General features: G+C 41.4%; 1 protein-coding gene across 1 annotated transcript in view; it reads left to right on the top strand.

Moving 5' to 3' along the window:
- The window catches only part of igsf9bb (immunoglobulin superfamily, member 9Bb), a gene marked incomplete at its 3' end in the record, with an annotated part of 156,490 nt that overhangs the window by 63,646 nt on the left and 70,673 nt on the right, over positions 1–22,171 (top strand). Inside the window, exons 3-4 of the mRNA XM_038297836.1 lie at positions 2,825–2,971; positions 21,485–21,636. Of these exons, the coding sequence (XP_038153764.1) occupies positions 2,825–2,971; positions 21,485–21,636 (299 nt within the window). The remainder of the gene's footprint in view (positions 1–2,824; positions 2,972–21,484; positions 21,637–22,171) is intronic.

The following is a 22,171-nucleotide window of genomic DNA, read 5'->3' as shown; positions in this document are numbered from 1 at the left end:
AATATGTTTAAATTACCTTCAAAACAATAGAGTGTATAAAATTGCCATGATATACTCATTCAAACTGTTGGTTTCAAATTTTATTTTATTTCATTTTAACCACCTCAAAGCTTTTTTGCCACATGATGCCTTGGCGGTCAGTATTAGACCTTTAACAAGATCCCAGCAACCAAACAGGAACAAAGCAAAAACTTATACTAAATAAAATTCAAAATAAAAAAAGGGCTCTGTTGTGCATAATAAAAAAAAGAGAAATAAAAAAAAGAATGAACTTAAATTACAAAACCCAAAGTGTAAAAGCCGTCCAAACATTATTATGTATTATCAGAGCATCTCCAATCTATTTGTACTGATCTTCCCATGCTGGGAATTTTAAAGAACAAAAAGTTTTAAATTTGACAACATTGCCAAGTTTAGAGAACGCCTGCAAAACCTCTGAACGTCACATCAGAGGTATTAGAGGATCTAAAAAACATTTAAATGTCATAAATAGCATCTGTGATTTCTCTCCATATCTTCCTGTTTCTCTCATATGGGATCGCTTTTACAAGCAACGAGGCAAACGCCATCGGCTTCACAGCTGATTTAGTGAACGTTTTAATTGGTGTGTGGCGAGACGCTGACATGCAGAGTTTATAACATTCTTCATTTTGCAGCGGATGACTTTTGGTGGTGGAATAAATTTGTACTGCTACCTTTTGCAGCAATGGTTTTTGGTCTTACAAGTTAGCGCCTTTTGTCCGATGTCCTCAGCGTGAAATCCAAACCACTGCTGTATATTCCTCTGCTGTCGCCATATTGTGTTTGCTGGTTGCTGTAGTGTGAATCTGTGCAGCGCAGAAAATAATCCTGTTTGGAGAAGGGGTTTATGATGCATTCAAAGTGTGGGAAAAATAAAACTCTCAGTGAAATAGATGCAGACGGCTTAATGTCGTCATGCGAATTTGTACTGGATGCCTTTGATAGAGTCAGTTTAACTGTCCTGCATGGGAAAACTTGAGATACATGAAGTATGTTTGCTATATCACCACTAGTTACCAGTTGATAGGCTGCTTGGCTGTACTCCCAAATTCTCTGAATGGCCTTTGGAGACGGCTTATGGTAGAGAAATGAAGATTCAACACACAAGCAACAGCTCTGCCTTACATTCCTGCTGTCAGCATGCCAACTGCATGCTCCCTCAAATCTCGCGACATCTGTTACATTGTGCTGTGTGATAGAACTGCACCTTTCAGAGTGGCCTTTTATTGTGGGCAGTCTAAGGCACACCTGTGAGGTGGGATGGATTGTCTAAACAAAGGAGTAGTGCTCACTTTCACAGATTTAGATTGGTTATTAAATAATATTTGAGGGGTTATATCATATATGTGGAAAAAATTTTAGATCCTTGAGTTCTCATTAAAATTTGAGCAAAACCAAAAGTGTTGCATTTATATTTTTGTTGAGAGTACCTGTACGTTTTCTCACATAGGAAATACTGGATTAGTGCTTCTATGTTCCTCTTAGCCTCTTCTGTCTGCTTTTACCCTCAATCAGCCTTAGCAAAAGGCCGCTCACACTGAGCCTGGTTCTGCTTCTTCCTCAGGCTTCTTCCTATTAGTGTTGAGTTTTTCCTCTCCAATCGTTGCTGCATGGTTTCAGAACTGTGGACCCAGAATTTTAGGCAGACAAATTGATGTAATTTACAGAAGCATTTATTAACAACATGTTAAATCTGCAACTCAGCAGCTTGGAAGAAAAAGTCTGGAACCTCTGTAGAGGGGAAAACTCAGGTTAGTGACCACGTAGATCTGATGGAGGACAATTATGAGCTTGAGAGTCACTAACCTGGTTTTAAAGTTCAGTCTGAGCCAAGAAGAAGGAGTGGAATCCAGCCGGATGGTTTCACACAGTGGAAGCCACCCAGATAGTTCCAGGAGCCGAAGCCCAGAAGGCTGCTGGACTGGCTGATGAGCAAAAACAAGCAGACGAGGGAAAGCAGGAGTTTCCAGAAGGCAAAGCCAAAGCTGGTATAAATGAGGTAAACGGGAGTCCAGGCCGTTTACCTCATCGATACTCATCCAGAGATTTGAAGAGATACCGAAGAGAAATCCAAGTCGGGGTCAGGAGACAGATCCAGGGTCGAAAGCAAGCAGAATCCAGCAGGAGGCCGACGACAGGTCAGGCAAACAGATCCGAACAGGGACAGGAAGGCTCAGAGCCCTAAGGGAAGAACTATTCAGGATCAGACAATCAGAACAACACACTGGGTACGCTAGAGAACTCTCACCAAAGGCTTGAATAATCAGGCACTGATGACAGGGAGGAAGCAGCTTAAATAGAGGCAGGGGCAGGTGGATGAGATGAACAGTAATGAGAAACTGGGTGGAGGTGAATAGAATGAACCATTAACCCAGTCATCAGAGCCAAGATCATGACCCATGCATGCTTGGTTGAGAGATTTCTGTAGTCAAAAAGAAAATCTGACTATATACACATACATGCACATACATATACCACACAAGATCCAGGAGGAGCAAGTCCTGCAACTCAATGACACGATATAGTCTGTAGGCTGTTGTCAGAAATTTTTTTACCAGTCTGACTGAATGATCTGGTTTCATTTTCTCTCTAAAGTGAACTGAGATGACATGTGTTGTAAATTATTGGAATTATATGAAATTAATGTATTTTCTCTTGCCTTTTCTTTCTATAAATTTACCTTTTATTGATCCTTCTGCCCTCTTCCCTTCTGGGATTTTCCTCCATAAATCACTCCGACTGTCTTTACTCCTCACCTTGTTTTCCTTTCTGCTTCCGGCTGACGTCCTTCTCTCCCCTCCAGGCCGGGCCACTCTGCATGGCAAGTCGTCCCTGCAGATAGATGGCGTGCGTTCAGACGACCAAGGCTGGTACGAGTGTAAGGTGCTGCTGCTGGAGCATCAGTTGGACACCTTCCACAACGGCAGCTGGGTGCATCTAACCGTCAATGGTAAGAACATCAGCAATCAAGCATTTTTCACCTAACAGTCTGAAGATGAAGGAAACTTTAATATTTAAGGACTGGTAGCCACGAAGACTGAATATGTATATTGCTGCTATGTTTGGAAGACATTATTGAGTTGCTTCTTTTCATTGTCTCTGTACTAATATTCGAAGGGGGGATGTTTGTTAAGAGATAATTTGTGTTATTTCTGAATGAACAATGAATTGATAAGCGGATATTTTCTTAAAAAACTTGAGTTGGAGTTCAGAAAGTATCAGAAAGTCTTTCCAGGAAAAGTTTTTTTTGTTTTGTTTTTTTCCAGTATGCTAATCTTAAAAAGGAGCACATCCTTATATTTAAAACATTTAAAAATTACAGCTACATTAAAAGAACTATCCATTATCCTGGACAAATCGCAGCCATACAGAGGAGAACAGTTTAGTTTGAACATTCAGATGTTTTTCCTCTGAGTGATTCATAGTTCTCCTCACCTTCAAGATGCAAAAGACTGAACAGCTTCAAGCTTGTGCACAATCATCAGGAGCACATTCTCACGTCTCTAACAGAAGTTAACAAACCTTTACAGAAGAACTGAAAACTGAAAGCCCTCTGTTAGCTTCAGGTTGGTCTTCTCGTCCGCTGTTATTCTGCTTTTAAGCTCTTTAGTAGCCCCTGTCTGAAGTGACAAGAAGACACAGGCAACCTTCACTGCACTGGAAAATAAAATCTAGATAAGTCATGGGCTAGCACGGCTGCCTTGCAGCAAGAAGCTTCTGGGTTCGATTCCCAGCCTGGAGATTTCATGTTCTCCCTGAGCATGCGGGGGTTCTCTCTGGGTACTCCGGCTTCCTCCCTCAGTCCAAAAACATGACTGTTAGGTTAATTGGCTTCTCTACAGTCCCCTTAGGTGTCAGTGTGCGTGTGAATAGTTGTTTGTCCCTGCGATGGACTGGCGACCTCCTCCAGGGTGGACCCCGCCTCTCCTCCATTGACAGCTGGAGATAGAAACCAGCACCCGACCTGGAATAAGCATTTTTGAAAATGGATGGATGGATAGATAACTCATTTTTGCTCATTTTTCTTTCTTGAATTGAGGAGGTAAGAGATACCCTTTGCTAATGAAACAAGATGATTTACATTTAAAATAAGATAAATACAATTGCATTGCTTTATTTCAAGAGCATATTATCTAATTATCTTTTTTTAAGATTGAAATTACTCATTCCACTGGCTGATCATCAGAATTACCTGCTCAAATTGAGAGTAAATAAAGTTGATTTAAGAATTTTTGACTCATTTCTAGATGTTTTTTGTGCAGTGTTGTGCTTCAGCAGTCATGGTGTTCTAAGGGTTCCCCCAGAAAAACGGGCTAGCATCATTGCTAGGTGTTATGTGGGTAATCTGACAGCGATGCAGCGTGATTATGTCAAAATAATGCAAAAAAGGAACGGGAAATGTTAAATGTTCATATTTAATATATAATACTGTAAAAATGGATGGCAATATAGCTTCCACTCATTCCACCCTACACACCAACTATTGATTCCTAGAAGCACACTTTAAAAAATACTGTCCTAAAATAACCAAATCATGTTTGAAATAAATATTGTTTGTACTGATGTTAAATTCTGATTGATTAATCGGCCATTGAATCTGAAAATAAGCAATGTGATAGTGGTAAAGATGGAAATTAAAATCAATTATTACACATGAAGTGTGATGCAAGAACCATCAATATGATCAGTGAAAGTCCATTAAAGTAAACAGTTACTGCCTCACGCTCCATCCTAATCACACCTTCAGTGATCGAAAAATCTAGAACATAAAACCCTTTATAGATATTTAATTTTAATGATGGTAATATATTTACATTTCTGCTTATTCCTACTAAAAAAGCCTAAAGTACCTTAAATGGTCAAGTAAATAGTCAGTTTTACGTCTGGAAATTTATTCCCATTTCTCTACACACCTTTCATTAGATACATTACTTTATCTGACAGATCTAGTCAAAGTGATGCATAACTTTAGAAGGCAAAGTATTTAAGGGTTTTAAAGATCTCCATCCCATATGTTGCTGGAGTCTCTGAGAAACTCATGAGGTTTTCTTTAAGCACAAATTCCCAGAATATTTCAAACCCAACAGACCCTCAAACAGAGACTAGTTAATCCTAAAGATAAAACCCCCAGACCTAATCTGATTGGAGTGGTGTCTGCAGTTTAATGCAGTGAGGAATGCTCTGCTCTTCATATTGGAGAAATCAAACAACCTCTCCACAGACGCATGGACCAACACAGAAGAGCACCCTCTACTGGACAAGACTCTGAGGTACATCTACAGCTTATGAACAAAGGACCTTTGGAGGACCAGAATGTTCACATTTTGGACAAAGAAGACAGGTGGTTTGAGAGGGACGTGAAGGAAGCCATCTATGTTAAGAAAGAAAAACCAGCCTTGGGGGGGGGGGGACTCAGATTTCAGCTTTCAAAAAACCTAAAATGTAGTGATTGAGTGGATTCCTTCCTGCTATCATTTCAACCCCACACCCCCATGCAGGAGACAAAACATCTTGCCTGGGCAGCAAAGCCAACAATTACCCCTAACAACCCCCTTTCAGAGGCATAACCCAGGATCGGTATTGCAGGCTAACAAAGAAGCCAAAACGACTCCACATTACCTAAGGGGCAGACTTGTTCTTCAAAATCAAGACAAGTTCTTCGAAATCAACGCTAATTCCGACATTTTGAATTGAAAAAGCTTCCTGGATGGAAGAGAAACGTGTTCAAACTTGGAAACAAAGTCCGTTGGATTGATTTTTTTTACCTTTTTGGAGTGACTTTGACCTGGATGACTGAGAATCTTCACCAGCACAACAGTTTTAAAGGTTTTCTGGTAGAAGTTTAATGTTTGGTAAAACTTGTATAAATAAGAACAAATAAATCCAGTTCATCCATCTGGGCTTGGTTTAAAGGATAGAACGCAATGGAGATGATTTACCACCCCAAAAACTGAATCATTAACTGAATCACAATTATATCAATGAAATGAAGATGAGCCAGACTGCTGACGATTCTCTCGGGTACCTCAGAGGAAACCCCCTGGTCTAATTTAGTTGGACTTTCTCAGAAATTTGATGGAAATGTCATGAATCTGACAGGAAGAGAAACACAGCAACAAACTAAAACATTAGCTTTGGGCAATGCAAAGCAAAATCTCTGAATCATCAGATACGGCAGCCAGGTTCGCCCCATTTGGAAACACATGGAGCAGAAAAAGGAAGCGGGGCAGACTGGGCCATACATAATCAATAAAACATTTCAGTAAACAGCCTACTTTACCCACGATAGTGGCTATAGAGATGAGAAACAAAGGGAAAAAGTAATCCTCTTTGAGCTTGTTTAGGCAGAAAATACATGTTTACAGCTTGGTTGTGATGGGGGAGTTTCTGGGACGTTCTTGCCTGTAAATATTTGATCTGAGGTGGACGGTGGTTCCTAAAAGAAGCCTCTATGCAGCCAGTAAGACGGCAAAAAAGCTGCATTAAAGCCTGCAGAATCTTAGCAACCAGTCGTGTTATGGTCGTCCAGCTTGTTCCAGCAGAGCAGCTGCATCACACCAAATCAAGCCAGGTTTTATTTTCATTTTCCTAAACAGCTATGACTTGTTTGTGTTTGATTTGTAACAAAAAATCCCAATAAACTGTAAAGTTTGTGTTTTCTGTGTGAAAACAAGTGGATGGAATATGAATAATAAAGCACTTTAACACTTCAGAGTAATGCCTCCTGTCTCCCAGCAGACGGATGTTGAACAGTCCCCTGGAAGGAGTGGGCGGAGTTGGAAATCCAATAGTTTTAGTCTGGAAACCTGTTTCCAAAACGCTGCTTCCTGCCCTCATCTGCTGACTCATGCTGGACTTCAGCTCCAGATTTTCTTCCCTTAATTTTCTTTCCAAAAACTCCATCATACTTCAGGCACCATGCTAGGACTCTGGTTGCCATGGTGACAGCTGTCATCCTGTATACTGTGATGGAGTTTCTCCCTGAGATCAGCCTATTTTGGAGAGGTTTCTCCACATGCTGCTGGAAACGCCTCAGAAACATGCAGTCTGTTCTCAGTCTGGTTGTGAAACGTGATGCGGTCAGGGATGCATTTTATGCTGACAGGTCTGCTTTCCATGTTTTTAGATAAATGTTTTATGTAGTTAAGCTGTTAAAGCCAAAGATGTTCATTTCAATTCAGTTTTTTTTCTATAGCGCTGATTCACATCAGCTGAGGCAGACTGGGGTTCAAGGAGACAGAAGCAGACATAGAAAAAGAAGCAGAGAATTAAAAGAGAGTACAACCAGCTCCACAGGCGGCCCCGTCCAGGAAACACACAGCCAGGCAGACGAGCTCCGAGCCAGCTCCCATGTCAGAGGATGAAGAGAGCACATCCAGTTAGTACCAGTCAGAGAAACAGGACTACACTGGAAAACAGGCCAAGCTCCAACATCTAGAAACAAAGGTGTTGATGGCAGCAGCACAGCTGATATTTCTCTACAGGATGGAGTCACAGCCAAACAGGAACAGACCAGATGAAGCTACTATGAGAAAAAGCGGAGAGAGCAGAACGTTAGAGATTGAACTAACAGATTCTGCAGAGTGGGAGAATAGAGATAGAATGAAGCAGAATGATGGAAAAGGGGTCCCTATGTCCTCCAGCAGTCTAAGCCTATGTTATTATTTCTTTAAACAAACTAAATGCACTCCGCTCTTAATCCTCACATTTATTTTGAAAGGAAAACAGTTTTTTGTTTTAACAAGGATCTATTATCAGATCCAGCCCAGAGGGAAACCATGACATCCTTCTATGTTCTCCTGGGACCCTGAGATACTGCAGGTGGTGAAGGTCTGAACCTGCAGGGTCTGCTGCAGCTTTCTTTTCTCACACCAGACCTGTTAAAGGCGTCCCGTCTTCAGATGGATACTCAGGCTTGTCTGTATTCTTCTTTACAAGTTAATATCCAAACAGAACAGAACAGAACATCATACATCAGGCTGTTCATCTTCTTTTAGTCACTGATGATGACGGACAGCTCTCCCTCTCCATAACAGAAGCTCCTCCATCAGCTTTGATTAGTCTGGATGTGGGAGAACCACGGGATCAGGATTCTTCATCCCTCCCTGCAGTGTTTCTCCTTGGATCTGATCAGATGTTTCTGCCTCACAAGGCATTCCTGTATGCTTTGCCTGCAAGTGTCTTGCAGCAGAGCTGGTTGCTTGCTTGGTCTCTGGTGTTTTCCCTCCTGGCTTCTCTCTGAATAGACCGGGCATCCACTGTATGATATTTTCAATCGTTGTACTCAGCTACAGCTCAAACTATACCACAAAACTGCAGGGTTTGCATGTTCTTACGCTCTGATGTGATCTAATTACTCCCACTGTATGTCGAAAAAAACACACATCGGACTCTTAGATCTGGAAGAAGAAGAAGAAGAACTTGCACAGTGCTCAATTTTCTGGTAAATGATCTGGTAGCTCTGCTTCAACAGCAGGCTTTACCCACCAACTGAATTTCAGAACACATTGGATTTTCTCCCAACGTTAAAGGAAAATGCAGGTTTTTTTTACATTGGACCCTTGATTTTACCTTATTACATCATGTTCTACTCACTCATATGAGTTTTGTGTCATTTGGAGCCGTTCTGAAGATATTCCTTTAGTTTATATCCAGGTAACGTCTTCCTATGGGCAACGAGTTGAAGGCACAAACTAAACTGTTCATCATTTATTCTTTATGGTACGCCAGCATGCAGAACAAGTAGACGAATCACTGTCCCCCAGACATTCGCGGTTATATGTTTTATATTTATATCTGTTAAAAACGAAGCGCGGATGACGTCATACACACGCCGGCTGCCGTTCATTCATCCTGTCCGCTGAACTGCTGCTAGTTTTCCTCACATGCCTGGAAGATGTCTAGTGCAGATGATCTCGCTCTCCAAATGGAATTGAACGATTCAGATTAGCTAGAATGAATAGAAGGAATAGAGCGTAGCCGCCTGTGGCCCGGGCTGCCTGTCACAACTCAACTGATGTAATGACGTCAAATCAAGGGCCAATGTAAAAAAAATAACAAATAAATAAATTACGTTCCCCTTTAAGATCCCTGATCGGGAGGTGGAGATGGTGGAATTATGCATCATGAAGGACTGAACTGTTTGGTCAAATTGCTTCAATGATCCCCACAGTTCATAAAGCTTCATGTAAACATGTCACCACCTACTGGCGGAGTGCAGAACTACACTTAGTAACATAATCTGTGACTTTTTTGCAATTGTTTTTATTGAATTTTTTATTTTCATTTAAGTTCCTTTGAAATTGTTAATGTTTGGTCTGTATAATAAAATTTTTCGTTTTTTTGTTGTAAAACATCTTAGAGGAGAAAAATCATTTAATGTTCACTGTTTTTCTGCCATTTTAGTGAAATAAGCTCAAGCAGACCCTGAAAGTGTTTCGGTAAATTGAGCAATGATGAGCAAAAGGTGTTAGTTATTTTAATCAAAGATTATATTTTTTCCACTGTTTTTTTTTTTATTTTAATCTAGTTGGAAATTATGTTTTCAATCAATCTAATTTGGAAGTGTTTTTACCCAATCTATATTTCTATTAGGGCAAACCGAGCCAAATTAGTGACGTTAGTCAAAATATTTGCTACTTTTTATTGCAACTTTCAAAAGTCTGGGATTTGAACCATCAACCTAAGGAGTGTAAGTCAATGTCTTACAGCCTATGCTTCTGCAAAAGTAACTGCTCCTGAGAAAGCTATTCTACTTAAAACCAATATTACAACTGTAACCAGTGACTGGCTCATATTTTGATCATTACATTGTTTCTTCTAACCAAAATAGTTTTAACCACCTAGATTGGCTGGAAAAACAACCAATCTATTCTTAGAATCTATCCAACTGACAGCAACTCTTCTACAAACTCCCACATCTTGACTGAATACTGAGGCTGAAGCGGTCACGCGGTATGACGGTGTTGTGCAAAAATAATGTCCTGCAGATAAGGAATAGATGGTTAACTAGAACTGGAGTTATAGTTAATTATTTATCCTATTCAACATCGAAGGCAAAATCAATTTAGTGTTCTTAGGTGGATAATTGTAGCCAGCAGATGGCCGCTCACACTGAGCCTGGTTCTGCTGGAGGTTTCTTCCTGTTCAAAGGGAGTTTTTCCTCTCCACTGTCGCTACAAGCATGCTTAGTGTGAGGGATTGCTGAAGAGTCAATGAGTCGATGCAATCAACTGGTTTTTCTTAGATAGAAAACTTTGAATCAATCTGACTGGATGATCTGGTTTAACTGTAAAGTACCTTGAGATGACATGATGTGAATCGGCGCTATAGAAATAAACTGAATTAAATCTTGTCAGCTTCTGTCAGCATCCTGTGTCATTTAGTGTTTACAGAGGAAAGGGACGAGGCGATTGATGCAAACTAGCAGCAGATATCATCCTAACCTTCCTTAAAGCTCTGATAACAGAGAAGCAGTGTGCATCACCTGGGAAACAGTAGCACAGGTATGTTTGAGCCTTCCTCCCGTCACCGAAGCACAGAAAAAGGAAAACTCTTTCATTAGTTCCTGTAATGGATTCCTAAATGCTAAGGCTTCTGCAGCACATCTATTAATAGTCACTGATCTGCAATCCACGTTCCCCATCGCTGTCAAACATCAGAGCCTGTTGGTGATTACACCCAGCCCCTAATCTGTCAGCTCCTCTGTCCCTGCAGAGCGGGCGCTGCATATAGATTTCTGTTCAGATGAAAACGGGTTGGAGCTCCTGCTTTTTTTGGAGCTCCTGCTTTTCCGCCTCAAACTGACACCTGTTCTTCTTCCTGAGAACTTCTGTCAGCATCGTCACATCTCCTCCAGACAAACACTTACCGCTGGTGGGAAATGACTCACTGTTGCTTTACGATGCTGAGCCTGGTGCTTTTCTGATGTCCTCATCATCACTACGTTGTCCACCCTGCTGGGATCTGAGGAAAGTCACTCTTAAATGTTTCAGTCCTCTGGCAGTTAATCACATTTAAATGTTCCTCCACATTCAGCTTTAGAAGGAACGCAGCAGCGCTTTAACCAATGGTTCCTCTTTTTTTTTTATCACTATTTATAAAGTTTAGTTGTTTTTACATTCTTAACAGGAGTGAACGGAGGAGAACATGGATCGTTTTGAAAGGCTGGAGCTGAGGGTGTCATGACTCTGCACCTTTTTGTTCTGTTTAAATTTTCTTTTTTTCAGTTCTACTTTGATTCATGTCTTTCTGTGTTTTCTAGATGATTGGTTTCATTTCCATGTTGTGTTACTCTAGTTATATTCTATTGTAATTTAGTTCTTAGGTATTGTTTGTCCTCTGCTGCCCACTTGTGTCAGTCTCTCTTTTTTCCTAGCTCCCTTCTAGATTCCTCCATTTGCACCTGCTCCCACTCTGCTGATCAGCCTGGTCTTTGTTCAGTCACCCGTTTATTCACCTCATGTTCAGTCACTGTTTGCTGGTTTCTTGTTGTTGTTAGTTGCTTCCTCGTCTCTGGTTCCCCACGTGGGTTTCCCTGATGTTTTCTGTTTTTTTGGTTCTAGTGTTTTAGATTTTTGGATGTCTGCCTCAGTTTTTCATTAAACCAACAAGAACTCATCTCTGCATTTCATTCCTCAAGCAACATCACCCCTCGAGTTGACAGAGGGCGGGATTTCCTCTACAGCTGTGTCTGTATAGGACACACACTTCTGTCAGTGCGTTTTCGGTTTCGGGTCAGAAGACACTACTGAACTTAATTTTAAAATTTCTTTTAAAGAATATCTTTTTAGGAGAACTTGAATACACTATTCTTTTTACTTTTACTTGTGTAACACTTTCATGAAGCATCAATACTGTCACTAACATTATTTGTAGTAACTTTACCTGCAGCCAGAGGCGTCACATGGTTTAGTATAAATACTTAGTAGCTGTACTCAGGTAGTTCTTTTCTGTACTTTACTCAAGTATTCATTCTTCTTAGGAATCTCACTATATTTGAACACAGGTATCTGTATTTTCTCATTATCTTTGTACATATTGATGACATGAAGCAAGTGCTGCAGCAAAACAGGGAAAATCAAGACCATGAAGAGAATCCGTCCAGATGGAATTAGCAGTTAGCATAGCGACATGGATGGAGACAGCGGCCTTGGAAACCTGCTGATGATGGATCTGATTCTGAAATAAAAGAAATTCCATTTTAATTACATTTTACATGTACATGTTTATTATTTGTCAAATTCAGTTTAAACTTGTATGCTGTAATGAATAGCACTGCTCTAAAAATGTTCCAGTGCTCATGATGGTATCATGGTTGATTTCTTTACTTTCTTTCAATTATTCAATTGAACAAAGATTGCTTCAAACCAAAACATGTTTTGAATGAAAAAACAAACAAACTTGAACACTGATTTCCTTTGAAATTTTGTTTGTCTTTGATAGATGAATCAAGCATGTTTGATAGAGGTTTGTTGTTTTTGTCTTGGTTGTGTTTATTTGGGTCTTGCTGCACGGGCAAAGCTTCCACTGATTTCACCGTAAATGTAGGGAAGTGGTGGCCTAGTGGTAAGGGCATAGAGCTCGGAATCCTGAGGTTCTGAGTTCAATCCCCACTCCCTTGGACTGCCACTCTGGCTCTCTGAGCAAAGAACCTTAACCCCACACAGCTCCCTGGGCTCCACGCATCAGCAGCCCACTGCTCCCCTAGGGGATGGGTCAAATACAGAGGTAAATTTCTCCATTACGAAATCAATTAAGTTCAATAATTATTTAAAAAAATTACAAACCAAGATGTTGCAGCTTGGTTTCTTTGTCTGTTTGTGAAAGGGCGCTGTGAAGCTTATGTTCCTCTGCTGCCTCAGCAGCACTGGCTTTGGGATTTTTTAAGTCAGCGCTGTTATACAAAAGGCTTGAACTGAGAAGTCACTGACGCAGTGAGATTAATAAACCCTTTCTCAACCTCCACTGATGAAGGGGGTTAAAAATCCCCCTATCATGATCTTGGGGCTGAGGACTGACTTGATTGTTCATTCCATTCACCTGTCTAGCTCTGCCCAGTTTCTCCACACCATTAATTTGTGTCACCTGCTCCAGTCTCCATTTAACCTGCCTGCTTCCATTCATCGGTGCCAGATTATTCAAGCCTTTGGTGATAGTTCTCTAGTGTACCTGATTGTGTTCTGATTGCCTGATCCTGACCCGTTCTGACCTTGGATCGCTGAGCCTGCCTGTCCCCGTTCTGATCTATTTGGGTGACCTGTCTTCGATCTCCTGCTGGATTCTGCCTATTGACGACCCTTGACCCTACATGGATTTCCCTTCTGAACCTCTTTGGACTTCTGATCTCTTGGTTCTGAATCCTGAGTATGTCCCTCTGAATTGTCCTTCCTTCCTTCGTCTGCTTGGATTTGATCCCCTGCCTGTTCTGAAGTATTCAAGGCTTCAGCGTCTGGAAGTCTCTGGGCAGGAGTTTGGCTCAATCCACCTCTTCTTCTGGGCATGGACTGAACTTTATTAGTGACTCACATGCTTTTAATCATCCTCCACCAGATTAACATGGTCACTAAACTGCTTTTCTCTCTTGCAGAGGTTCCTACCTTAGATGCCCTAGCTGCCACTACCAATCAATTGTTTATAAATTAACACCTTTTAAAGTAATCTAAATATCTGTCTATCCTTGAATACTGGTTCCTCTGTTCTGAGCCTTGACACCTCCACCTCAAAAGTTCTATCTGTAGCTCAAATACCAGTGTCCGTGTGCTCACTGTTCATGTTTCAGTAATGCTAAAGCTAGGCTAGGCTGGGCCAACTGTCATTTTGACTGTATCGGAACGTCGTCTACCCTAATCCCTATATAGGGCACTATATAGTGGTTATGTTATTTCAAATGAGAGTCTGAACATCTAGTGGATGAAAAAGTAGTGGACTCAAAATTCTCTACAATGAATCATGATCATGCATGGTCATTAGAGGAGCAGATATATCCTGGAATGCTTTGCGAGAGCTCTCTTTGCATAGCATAATGGGATTTGTTGTGACAGCAGCCCGCTGTCGGGTAGTGACAGTTACGGTGAGAGCGGCAACAAATAACACAGATGGAGCAGGCACCCTGCATGGAGGCGGAGTTACATGAACAACAGGGAGCAAAAAGTTGTGATCATCTGTCTGAACGATCAGTTAACTGAGTTCACTCTAAGGTCCACTATAGCCTTTGCCTATAAGTGTCACGATCTTATTCAATGATCTGACCCACATGCAGAAAACCACTGAGAAGAACCAGGGGAAGGTTTAACAGGTTTATTAAAAACTAGTAGAGATGGGTCCAGTGCTGCTCTGAACGCCGGCGAACCGGGACTGAAAAGTGAAAGGGGAAGTTTCTGTGTTTAGGTCAGGCTCAGTGGGAAATTTGAGCTTCCATTTGCAAAAGGCAGAAAAAGTAACAGGTCTCACGTTTCCAGAATAGGCGTCTTTCTCTGAATCCAGTTTGTGTGGGTTGTTCCAGAAATTGGTTTGCTCTTTGGAGGGCGGACAGGGTTTAAGAAGGTTAAGGTGTTTCCTTGAGGAGCGGAGGAGCTGACTGCCACTTAGATTTCTTTTAGTACTTGAACGGTTCTTCTGGAGATGAATCCCCTGCTCAGTGTGAAGCTCAAACAATCCTTTGGGGAAAACTAGATCCAAAGCTTCAGTTTGAATCCCCAGCTCAGTTTGAAGCTCAAGATGATCCTTCCAGGGGGAGAAGGTCCAAAACATCCAGTTTGAAGGATGACTTCCTGCCGAGAGGCAAAGACAAAAACAACAAGGTTAAGACTCAGGTAGACAAAAACTTAGTTTGATTTAGCAAAACTCAGCTTGGCTATAGTACCCAAAACTGGCAAACACTCTGGTGTCGAGGTAGTGGCAGTCAGCAGCTTAAGAGTCCTCAGGTTATGAGGCAACCATCCGCAGGTGTGTGAAAGGGCCAACGAGAAGCAGGCGCCACCTGGTGGTGGAAGGAGAAAACACAAAAAACACAACCCACATAAACTGGATTCCTAACAATAAGCCTCTGTCTTCTCCCCACTCTCAGTCCTTCCTCTCAGGGTCTCTATGTGATGTGTCTTTTGTGTCCCTAGACGCCGTTTGGTCGTCTTTCAATGTCTTTTTAGTGAATTTTTGCTCGGTGGAATGAAGTTAAATGTTAAAAGGTCCTGTTTTCAGTTAACACTCCGTGTGGCAGTCTTAGATTCCTGTGGCCTAATGAAAATAAGGCAAGATTCTGGCCCTTTTAAAATACCACCATGATGTCTGAACAGCTATAAAAATCTATAAAAGTTTGAGTGTCATGAACTTTTAATTGCTGAAAGATACCTTATTAAAGTTTCCAGAGTTTACCATTAAACAGTGAATAATATATTCACAGTCCAGTTTGGTGCAAAAGAACAAATGCATTTTTCTGAAAATAAGGAAAGCTGCTTAGTTTTGCATGTAAAAGAGTTGTGGATGGAATAACAACGTCATGCTTTTGAACTCATGCATCTGTTAAAAGTCCGCTGCAGAGTGATGTGACAGAATGTGAGGCCTGGAATTAGCACTATGCCCTGTCTCATGTCAGAACATGGAATGTCATATTCGCATATGAGAAGCTATGGCAAAACATGGGATTATGCTTGTAAGAAGGTTAGCTTGCTTCCTAAATTGATTAGACTGAGATTGAAATGTTGGTGTCGATACATATAGTTTAAAGGCAGATGACTTTTTCATGTAGATGCAAATGGAGCAGAGTTGAAATTGGGTAAAACAGAGTTAATAGATATATGTAAATCTATTTTCCTAGAAAAGGGCTAACTTTTTATGTGTAATCCTCTCTCCATATAATCTCAGGGACCCTGAGCCGACTAAAGGATTTAAAAAACAGGATTTTATAAAACTGCTGTTGCACCATAACAGACCCAGTATTATAGAAATTAGCAGAAACATGTGACAACATGAATAAGGAGTATTCACTGTTATACATTCATTAAGCTAAACAGACATTTATTCAATGCTTTTGATATAGTATTTTTCTTTTACCATATTCATCCAAACACAACTCTTCAGCTATAATGGGAGTTTTTATTATTGAACCATGGTTAAATTTATTGTGGTTTTGTTCAGGAAAGCACCTCAAATCAAACCTGTCTTGTCCCTAAAGAAGAGAAATGTCCAGCCTCACTTCTACAATTGCCCAGCTCATGTTGGGGTAGCTCTGCTTGTCTGAGGGAAGTCATATTTAAATTTCAAATCAATATGGCTTAAAACTGTATATAAATAAATTCTTTATCAGACCATATTCTCCCAAAAGTTAGAAAATGTCTCTTAGAAAAAAAAATTCTGCCTTAATCTGTGTTTTTTTCTCATTATCTTATGCAGGCCAGTTAGTTCTACGTCAGCCTGAACACCTAAATTCGGCCAATCGTATATCAACGGTCATCTATCAATCAAATTTGTTCGGTCATAGCATCTTGATTGAGCTAATATACGCAATGGTTGAAATAAGAAATCAGAATCCTTTCCTTTCCCATTGAGTTCCGTCCCAGTGTTCACAGGGATGGACGTCTGTATCTTCAGCAGGCGTAGAGCTAACAGAACTGGCAGCGTTGCGAAGCAAGGGCTCAAACATCAAGAAAACAATGTGTAAAAATTGACAGTATAAAATCATCGGTCTTGGATGTCTCTGTTGGTGTGCCGCAAGGATCAATACTAGGTCCCCTGTTATTCTCCCTGTACATAAATGATCTTCCCAAAACATGTAATAGTGTGAATTTTCAAATGTATGCAGATGACGCTGTAATTTATACTCATGCAAAAAGTGTTAAAGACGCAGCTTCTATTCTGACCTCAGCCATGGAGCAAGTAAATGACTGGCTTTTAAAATAATGTTTGCTTCTCAATTTAAAAAAAAACGGTCTGTTTGATGTTCTCAAAGCAATCAAAAGAAATAAAAAGCTCCGGAGTATTCTTGAGAGGAGAAGAATTACAACTTGTCACAGAATTCAAGTACCTAGGCGTGATACTTGATTCCACTTTTTCCTTTAAAAATCATATAAAAAAACTTGCCAATACTGTCAAATTTAACCTTAAAAATTTTAAACAAATCAGGTCTTTTTTAACGCTTGGTGCTGCTAGAATTGTTCTCCACTCAATGATTTTATCTCACATTGAATACTGCATCACAAGTTGGTCTCTCACCACAGTTACCAATTTAAAATTAATTGAATCACTGTACAAAAAATCTCTTAAAGTGTTTGACCAAAAACCTAATTCTTTCCATGTATGTAATATTTTAAACAAGTACAATCTTTTAAATTTTGAAAATTTTATAAATTTTAAGTATGTATGCTTCATCTATAAAGCTCTACATGGACTAGCCCCACCTCCTATGTCTACTCTGTTCAAACACAAGACTTGAAGTGGCCTGAGAACCAGGGCCTCCTCCAGAGGAGACTGTGAGGTCCCTCACAGAAGAACAACTTTTGGTCAGAACACTCTCTCTGTGAGAGCCACTAACATCTGGAACAGTCTTCCTCTACACATACGGGAGAGCTCTACACTGATCAGCTTCAAAGCCCAACTCAAACTACAGATGAAAACAAACCAGTCATGTAACCACTAAACTCTTAACATTTCCTTGTGATGCTTGTATTGTATGTTATGTTCTTTCTTATGTATTTGCCTGCCTAGGGACTACGGATGGAAACTAGCTTTGTAGCTATAATCCGGCATATTTACATTTGTTTTTATACTGATGTTCATTAATGTGCATTGTCCCTATTCAAATAAAAGAAAAAAAAAAAAAAACATGTACGGCTGGAAGCCTTCTACACCAAACCAAGCTTCTGCCGCCCTGGCGTCCTCATCCACAACATCTTCGTCCCCGCTTTCCTCCATCCAATAAAAAATGGATGATGGAGGAGACTCATCCACGACCTCCGACACTAAACTCTCCTCCTCTTGCATGTTTCCTCTGTCCATAGCGTTCCTTGAAAGTGTTGTTTCTAAGATCAAACAGTTTTTAGGTGATAATCGGAATTGGTTGCTTACATGAAAACGGAGACCAACAGTATTTTGACCAGACGTCCCCGATTTCCGGGGACAGGTGGTCCAAAATGGAGACTGTCCCTATGACAAAATATTAAATATAGATGAGTATGCTATGACTGTGTCAGCCCACATCAACAAATGCATCGAGGACGTCAGCATCAAAAAAACATCATTATTCAGGCAAACCAACCACCCTGGATGAATGGGAGCTTCGGAAATCGCTAAAAGCACTGAACTCAGCTTTAAAGTCGGGTGATAGAGAGGCACTGAGAACAGCGCATGCCAACCTAATTAGAAAATTATACCAGGCAGGTTTAAGTGCAGATTTTTTTACTGAAAGCCGCCGGGCAAAGTCTGCAGAGAAATGTAAGATTGTTGCCGTCATCCTCACCGACCACCTGGTCATAAACCTCTTTTAAGTGATCAAACTGCTGCTTTGTCGCCTCCACGGTCGCCTCCATGCTGCATTTTGTTTTGATGACGCACGCGGCTGTAGGCTACGACACTGGTAGCTGGTGTTGCCAGATTGGGTGTTTTTCCCCGCTACATATTAAGGCCTGTTTACGGTGTGATTTAGCCTGGAGGGCTCTATAGAAATTTGGCAACTTATTGAACAGAGTTGAACTGAGAGAGTGTGACGTTCACAGACACCAGAATGAACGAGTTCACAATAACGTTCATCAGGCAGTAATACAGAACGTTCAGTTCACGTTCGCCCAAAATATGAACGAGTTCATGAACTTTTGTTCAATGGACGCGTTCAGGCACAACACTGGTAACAAGCATACGGGTGATCACAGCCTACAACACACCCTCTTCCCGATAGATGCAGCAAAAGCTGACTTCCTTTCTTCTTTGTGTCATGATGGGTATCAGAGCTAGCCCAAAATGCAGAACACCCACAGAGGCTGGTTAAAAGTTTAACAGAGTTTATTAACGAATGAACACAAGGTTAAAGCACTTGTACTGGAACTGGTCAGGGGCTGGTTCACTGGAGTCTGCAGAGATGATAGTTTGATTAGCAAACGCACTGATGAGTTATGAGTCTTTGATTAATCTGATGAGTACCTTGAAGAAGTCCGGTTTTCTCTTTGAGAGAGAAGGTACTGATGGGTCCAGAGACTGTTAGTTCAGCAGAGTCCAAGAGTTGCTTCAGCGTCTTGCTTCTGACTTTGAGGGCAGACCTTAATCTGAGTTTCCAGCTCTTAGCCAAGAGCAGCAGGGGAATCCACAGAGGAATCTTCAGGTTTGGCTCACGAGGGCAATCACGGCAGGTTAAGCTCATCCAGAGCCTCAGGTAGAGACAGGTTTCCCGTGAGGCAAAAAACAAGGGAGAATTAGAATCAGATCTCATCAAAGAGATAGCAAAGATTCTCAGATTCAAGGCTCAGGTCGCTAACCAAACTAGGTCAACACTGCGGCGTCGAAGCAAGGTCTGGAAGCAGGTTATATAGGCAGGTCTCTGATGAGGAGATGCGCCTCAGGTGTGTTGGAAGGTTCCAGTTCTGGAGGACCCACGGCGCACTCTGCTGGAGGAAGGTGGTACAGCTCCAGATCCCAACACTTTGGAAGGTTTGAGGCACTAAACAGCACTCCAGAAATGTGCCTCCTCCACAGAGGAGGAGGGGAGGAGGCACTAAACCTGGACGTAGCTGAAGTGAGGAAAACTCTGAGGAGAGCCAACCCAAGGAAGGCCCTGGCCGGTTGTGAAAGGAGTGTGCAGGTCAGCTGGCTGGTGTCCTCACAGACATCTTTAACACCTTGCTGGACCGATCCATAGTGCCAGCATGCTTCAAGTCTGCCTCCATTATTCCAGTCCCAAAGAAGCCTCAGGTCACCTCACTCAATGATTAGCGGCCTGTCGCACTGACTCCAAACATGATGATGTGCTTCCAAAGGCTGGTTAAAGAACACATCGTCTCCAGTCTGCCGCCAACGTCGCTGGTTTGCCTACCAACGGAACCGCTCCACTGAGGACGCCATCTCTGCTGCTCTCCACCTGAACTTGGCACACCTGGAGGAGAAGAACACCCACGTGCGGATGCTGTTCCTGGACTTCAGTTCAGCTTTCAACACCATCATCCCACAGCATCTGATTAGGGATGGGAATCGAAAACCGGTTCCTGTTCAGAACCGGTTCCGTATTTTCCGATTCCATGGCATCGTTTGGCAGCTCGCTGAACGATTCTTTTTTCGATTCCTGCAGCACCAGAGCCTAGAGCGCCGGCTCTGGGGAGCACGACTTACGTCACGTTTTTTACGTAAGTTACATAAGTTACGCAAGTTACGCAAGTTGGAAGTACTATTCGAGGAGGAAGACAACAAGCTGCGGTCACTTTGTGAATCAAAGCCCCGTCTTTCCTTAGCCCAGAGGGTAGATCAGGAAATCCAGCTCTATAAAAGCTTGCCCTCCATCCCCTGCAGGGATAGCGCCACACTGTGGTGGTGGAACAAGCAAGATACGCTGCCGTTGCTATCTGGACTGGCTGAAAACTACCTCTGTGTGCAAGCTTCCTCCACCCCATCTGAGAGGGTGTTCTCCACGGCTGGAGACACCATAAGCGCTGAAAGATCCTGTATCCTTCCAGAAAAAGCAGATATGCTCATCTTTCTGCAAAATAACTGTTAATTTTCCCTACTACTGTTTTATAATTAGTATTTTTTGTTATTTAAAATAGGTTATTATCCCATCATTTGTTATTAGACATTGTTGGTTATTAAGTTTGTTCTTGTATTCATTTTTCATTTAAACACAGATGTTACTCCAGTTTCACATTTCATGTGGACATCTTGATCTTGTTGATTTTGTAAGATTGTGCAATAGTTAAGTAAACAAAGTTGATGCTGATAATCAAACTGTTTGTTCTCCTTTTTTCCCCAAATTGGAATCGAAAAAAGAATCGATAAAGAATCGAATCGTTTCATAGAATCGAAAAGGGAATCGGAATCGTGAAAATCTTTTCAATTCCCAACCCTACATCTGATGGGCAAACTGGAACAGCTGGGCTTCAATACACCCCTCTGCTATTGGCTGCTAGACTTCCTCGCCAACAGACCTCAGTCAGTCCGGGTCGGACAGAACATTTGATCACCAAGTTTACATTTCATCACTGCTGCACTTTAGAAATGGAAATGTCTTGAGAGCTGCACTAAATGTAATTTTGTTTTGTTTATACTCTGTGTGTTCAAAATGACAATAAAGTTTGTCTAAGTCTAAGAAACCGTGGACGTCTGATCCCAGCTGCTACAGCTATTGTACTGAATGTCCCTCCCTTTTGCAAACGCTTTCCATAGGAGCCTTTTCAGATGGATCCATCCGGCTTCTGCCTGGTTAAATGAATTGTAAGCAATCTGAAGATGTTATTTTATCCACTTCAATCCATACTTTCCCTTCTTTCCCCAGCCCCCCCAACATTCAAAGACACACCACCTCAGTATGTGGAGGCCAAGGAAGGGGGGAGCATCACGTTGACCTGCACGGCGTTCGGCAACCCTAAACCCTCCATCAGCTGGTTGCGAGAAGGCAGCCTCCTGATTAGCAGTGCCAAGTACAAGGTAGAGCTTTATTTCTGTCAGGTTTTATCAATCAATCAGGACTAGTTCCTCTTTAAAGGACAAACCGAAACACCCGTATTCCCGGACGCTGACTGATGTTTGGTCGACTACAGGCCTCTTCACAAATTTCTCACTGAAAATTGTTTCCATCAACCAAATCTACTCTACTGTATGTTTCCCCTCCAGTGTTGATGGTGGGGGAAGTTCATTTAGCTTTTCGGTCCAAAATGTTTTTATACTTTTGTATTCATTAGGGCTGCAACCATCGATTATTTTGCAAATTGATTAATCTGCTGATTATTTTTTTATTAATTAAATAATAATTTGATAGCCAAAGGTACCTTAAAGGCACACCGAGTAACTATTGGCAACTAGGGGCGCTAGATCTGTAACTGCCCGTATTTTGCTTCTACTGAACATCGAAAATAATAAAGATACAGTGGTAGCCATTCAAACCTTTCCCACTTTCCTTGGCTGGTTCTTGGCTGCTCCCCTACAATTCCTTTTTAAACATCAATCTTTGTACTAAAATATT

The sequence above is a fragment of the Cyprinodon tularosa genome, unplaced genomic scaffold (assembly GCF_016077235.1).
Source record: "Cyprinodon tularosa strain WSP-4 unplaced genomic scaffold, ASM1607723v1 ctg399, whole genome shotgun sequence".
NCBI classification, from domain to species: Eukaryota; Metazoa; Chordata; class Actinopteri; order Cyprinodontiformes; family Cyprinodontidae; genus Cyprinodon; species Cyprinodon tularosa.
Note: the sequence above shows the minus strand (reverse complement) of the source record. Positions and strands in the feature narration are given on the sequence as shown.